General features: G+C 43.3%; 1 protein-coding gene across 1 annotated transcript in view; it reads right to left on the reverse strand.

The window, feature by feature from the left end:
- The window catches only part of TRHR (thyrotropin releasing hormone receptor), a 33,924-nt gene extending 31,949 nt beyond the window's left edge, over positions 1 to 1,975 (reverse strand). The window contains exon 1 of the mRNA XM_006753907.1: positions 1,101 to 1,975. Coding sequence (XP_006753970.1) covers positions 1,101 to 1,889 — 789 coding nt within the window. The 5' untranslated portion in view covers positions 1,890 to 1,975. The remainder of the gene's footprint in view (positions 1 to 1,100) is intronic.
- Between the last annotated feature and the right edge of the window lie 3,359 nt (positions 1,976 to 5,334).

Raw genomic sequence — 5,334 nt, forward strand, 5'->3', positions numbered from 1 at the left:
ATGTACACAAGAAGAATTATATTCTACACACAGACACACACACACACACACACACACACACACACACACACACACACACTATTTGAAAGAGCCAGTGTGGTTGATTTCATTTCTTTTTCAGCTGTGAGCATAAATGTTTATCATGTGTTTATTCTGTTTAGCAAAGAAAGAAAGGAACTTAAAGCTGAGTTCATAAGTAACTTAGAACAATTGTGTAAATATAGATAAATATGTACCTGATATAAATGTATTTTTCCTATATTTTCTTAAAAACCATATCTACTGTAACTGAAGTTGTGCTTCACTCACTAGTGAAACTACTATCCAGCTGTAGCCACCTGGGGATTCAGATGATCTGAAAGCATAAAGGGCTTTTTAGTTATGCTTTAGTAGGAAAAACATACATTTTTTAAAATGCAATCGTGTGTGTGTGTGTGTGTGTGTGTGTGTGTGTGTGTGTGTGTGTATCAAGTTCAGCTTGGTGTTAGACTTTTTATCAGAACATTGCCTGAGCAAAGTGCATTCTCAGCTTCTGCAGGCTGACACACTTGTGGGGGCCTGGCAGGGGTAGAGGGTGATAAAATCTTTCCCACTGAGACTAAAGCAAGTCCTGGAACCCCCTCAGTCCTGTGTCTCAGTCGTGGGCAACTATAGAAGGGTAGGAAAAGTTTCATTATTGTTTTATCTCACCTTTTCTCAAGCTATCTTATCAAATCTTTGCCGTGCAATAGAATTCTTAAAAGATATCTAGCTGCCCCCTACAGAAGCCAGAAAGGGTATAAATATTTTGATACCATTTCCCAGAGAGGCGCAGACATTTTCAAGGTGGATTTCTAGGACTTCTGTTTATAGTTCCTTATACTTTAATAACACCTAAACTAGTACCCGCTGATGTGCTATTAACATCTCCCCATCTATTTTTAGATCTTCAGTTGCTTTAGAGATGGATTTATTATGTAAAGCAGAAGCTTACACTGTGAAATGTTTGCATGATTGTATTTTGGTTTAGGCATCGGCTAAGGAGGGCAAAGTTGATCCCATCTCACAAGGAACTCTCGCCCACATTTCCTCCATGGACCTAGATGTTCAGGTTTGCTTACCTGTCGTCTTGAAGATATTGTGCTGTTGAAACACCTATTAGAGGTCTTTGAATTCAAATTCTTGTTCTGAGGAGTTGAGCCGTTTTTACACGTCTTAGAGTTTTCTTTAGGATCTGAAGGTATGGGATTTAAAAAGAGGATCCTAGCTATAAATCCATAGAGGACAGTGGCCAGGATCATGGGCACACAGTAAAAGACAGCAAAGTCCATTAGGTAAATAGGTGAGTAGTAATTTCTGGAGATCTTATAGCCACAGGACACCACGATAGCATCTTTGTAGGTGTTAATATTGAGATCCAGCAAGAAGAACCAGAGCATACAGTAAATGGATGTGAAAGCCCAGACGAAGATGATGATCTTTTTGGCTCTGGAAAATGTGCAGAGAAACTGGGCTTTGATGGGGTGACAGATCGCTATGTACCTCTCAATGGTGAAGGCTGTGATTGAACAGGACGAAGCATTGATGCCCAAGTACTGGAGGTAAGTGATGCAGAGGCAGCCAACATAGCCGTAGACCCAGGAGCCGTAGATACTGTCTGTGATGTTGGGTAGGCCTGCGGCCACCAGGACCATGAGATCGGCCACTGCCAGACTCACCAGGTAGCAGTTTGTGGGGGTCCTCATGTGCTTGGTTCTCATGACCACGAGGACTACCATGCTGTTGCCCACAATGCCCAGACCACAAATGATGAGCACAAGTAAGATGGTGACCACTTGGTATTCTAGGGGCACCACTGCTCGGGGCTGGAGCTGTGTCTGGTTCAGTTCGCTTACTGTCTCGTTCTCCATCTTCAGTGGCTTGAACTTTCTCTGAGACACTTCTCAAAACATTCTCTTTCCAGTGTCCTGCCTTGATCACAGTGTTTCCCTTCCCCTGTGAAGAGCAAGAGTCCGCATTCATTCACAGCCTCATTCAAATCCAGGGATTGCCCAGAAACCCTCACCTCCTCTCCTTTCACCTCCCCTTTTTCTGCAAGAATGGGGCTCCTGCATACTTCTGAAAACTCCTTTTAGTGCAGCTCTAGTGTAGGATGGAGAAACTGTTTCGAACAGCTTATAGTAAGAGGGACCCATTTCATGGAGAAAAATGCTTAAGAAATGAGACACAGAAAGAGCTCCCTGTTTTAAAAAAGTGCTCAGAGGGAAAAACTAAACAATATTTGCTAACTGAAAAATAGATACCAAGAAACCTCTCAGATGCTTGGGAAAGTATAAATAAAGAAAGGTACGAGGCGGGAGAGATGGGGCGAAGGGAGCCAAGGGGCTCAGTGATCAAGCCCGATAGGAAATCAGCATCTGCCTCCTCAGCTCTCCGCGGGTGAGATCCCTCTGCTAGGCAAAAAGCAAGCCTCTGAGCCTCCATCTCCTTTGAGCCCCCTGACCTACCCACCCAGGAAAGAGCAATCTCTTCTCTTACCTTTTCTCCTGTAGCGCTGCCTGCTTCTCTGGGTGAATGAAGCAGTGAGAAGTCCAAGTTTCCAAACCTGCAGGAATTCTCATCCACTTTGTTTGACTGGGAGCCCACTTAGCAGTGCCCAGTCTTCAGAACTGCAGTTCCGCTGAGCCTCGCAGCCCTGTTCAAGTGCTGACGGACCATGCAGCCGCAGCCAGGCAGCAGCAGCAGGAGCAGCGAGGCTGGCAAATCACAGATCGCCCCCTAATGAGAACTCTCTCTCTCTCTCTCTCTCTCTCTCTCTCTCTCTCTCTCTCTCTCTCTCTCTTCATCCCCCTCACACACACACGCCAATCAATCCTCACTGATTCCTAATCTCCCCTTGAAGAATTTACTTTGAACTGTGCTGATGTTACACTCCTCAATCTGGAAGGCTGATCACAAGCAAGGGGTCCAGAAACAGGCAGTCTTTATAGTTGCTTATGGTCTGAGTTCTATGGGCCCCTCAGGACCTGAGCAGCCCTGAAATATCTTGACACTCCCTGTTTGGTAGGACTTTAGGAATAGCACACCTGTCTTAGCCCAGACACAACCCCTTGAAGCTTAAAAAAATCTGTCTGAGCTGAAATCAACTTCTTTCTCTACTACAGAAACCCTTAGACTCTTTCTCCTGTAAACCAGTAAAATCGTCTCCCTCCTCTCCTCCTATGTGAATGCAAAATGAGTTAAAATTTATTTAAAACCATTTCAGCTTCCATCTTCTGGGGCTTACAAATATTGCTGTATTTAAAAAAAAACTGTTTGAGTGAGAACATCCACTTAAACTTGCATTTGATCAACTAAGTTTGTTTTTTCAGTTCTGCCTCTGCGTCACTTAATAAAATTTCTCTAATTGCTCTGAGAATGTCTCTGATTCCTCTACCTCTCCCGTCTTCACCCACCCTCCGAACTACCATCCCCATGTACCACCCAGCAATGTTTTCTGTCAATGTACTTGTAGGTGAAAACTTGCCCAGTGGAAATCTAGGCCAGTGCCACTCGGTGCCACATATTTGAAATGAAACTTTATAGACCCATCTTTTTTTTATCTTAAGAAAAGTGCACTTCACTTTGATTTTTATTTCTCTAACGTAGCCTGTGGGCAAATCTTTATACTTTTTTATGGAAGCTCAGGTAAGATATCTCCCTTCTCCAGGCTCCAACTGAGTACACCAAATGTTAATGCTTGTCCACTTTTATTTTATTAACTGAGTAAGAAAAACAGCCCTTAACTGGATTCCCTGTACAGTGAATGGGCTGATATTCTGTTTTTAAGACGTTTAGATGATCTTCCTCCTGGAAGATGTTAATAGAAGGGTAGATTTTGAGCAGACAAGACCATGGGGGTATCAAAGCCATGTTCAGAGCCAGGTAACAAGATGAAGGGGAAGCTCTGGATCATGTTGAGTAAATTCCACCCTCTGAATGAATGAATGAATGAATGAATGAATAAGGGCCCTTGGAGTATCTCTTTCTCCTTTCAAAGCATGTGTATTACGAACTAATAACTCAGAATCCAGATTCAGCTTTCAGATGGGTATTGTTGGTCTGTACAATGCAAGCCCAAGTGTAATTTAGTGTAATTTAAAATAAATTGATCATTGTCTACCTTTTGAAATTGAGAAATTGTATTCTATATCTGGATTTCTGCCTCTCATCAAAATAAGAGAGATCTGGCAACCATGGGCCCATATTCCTGCATAGAAATTATCATCGGAAGCTGAGCAGTGGCTGTGGGTAGCAGTTTGTGGGGGTCCTTGATACAGGAAGTGCCTCCTATTGTCCTCACTTCACACTACGTCTTATCTGTCACACATGCCGGTGTCACTCAGTTATCACCCTGTAGCCATTTGAGTCTCGCCCTCTGTTCCTGAGAGAGGCGATGGAGAGTACCAGCCACATGCAAATTCTTTTACCCCGAGTAGAATTTCAGCCCACATTCTAGTTTGTTTAGCAGACTGGACAATGGATGCACCTTTTACCTGTCTCTTATCTAGAGGACAGACATTACTCTCAATAGCCATTTCTTGACTAGACCTCTCCATCTCAGGATAAAAAATTCTAAGATGAAGGCATGGCCTCTCTACCCCACCCCAACCCCATTACCTTCCACCCAAAATGCCTCTTGAAGTCACAATTCATAAAGCACATCTTTCCCTGTCACTCCTCCTGGGATTAGAGTCAGCTTCCAGGCCTCCCCAAAGACCTGACGCCAAGCTTATACTTAAGTATAAAGGTCAGGGGAGAGATCATCTCTAATGCCTTCTCCTCTGGCAGTGCCCGTTTTGCACCAAGTCTTCTTATTTTCCGTTCTCCAACAATTCTATGCAAGGGCATCGTTCTGAATCTCTATTTTGCGTCTCTATTTATTTTTTTAGCACATAATTGTTAAGCTCTTACTATGTACCAAGGGCCTAGTATATAGAATTTTGTTTTTACTTTCAAATAGGTCATAGTCGATTGGGAGAAGTAAACTTATAAACAGCTATAGAGAAATATGCATTTTAAAAATATATGTTGCCCTGGCCGGTGTGGGTCAGTTGGTTGGGCATTGCCCCATCTACCAAGAAGTTACTGGTTCGATTCCTGACTAGGGCACATGCCCGGGTTGTGGACTCGATCCCCTGTAGTGGGAGTGCAGGAGACAACCAGTCAATGTTTCACTCTCACATCAATGTTTCTCTCTGTCTCTCTCTCTCTCTAAAATCAATGAAAAAAAAAACCCAACAATAAAAATCCCACATATATTGGGAGAGGGTTTAGATTATGAAGGAGAAGTCGTTTGTGGGTGGCGGGGACAAT

This window comes from Myotis davidii, unplaced genomic scaffold (assembly GCF_000327345.1).
Source record: "Myotis davidii unplaced genomic scaffold, ASM32734v1 scaffold1012, whole genome shotgun sequence".
NCBI lineage: Eukaryota > Metazoa > Chordata > Mammalia > Chiroptera > Vespertilionidae > Myotis > Myotis davidii.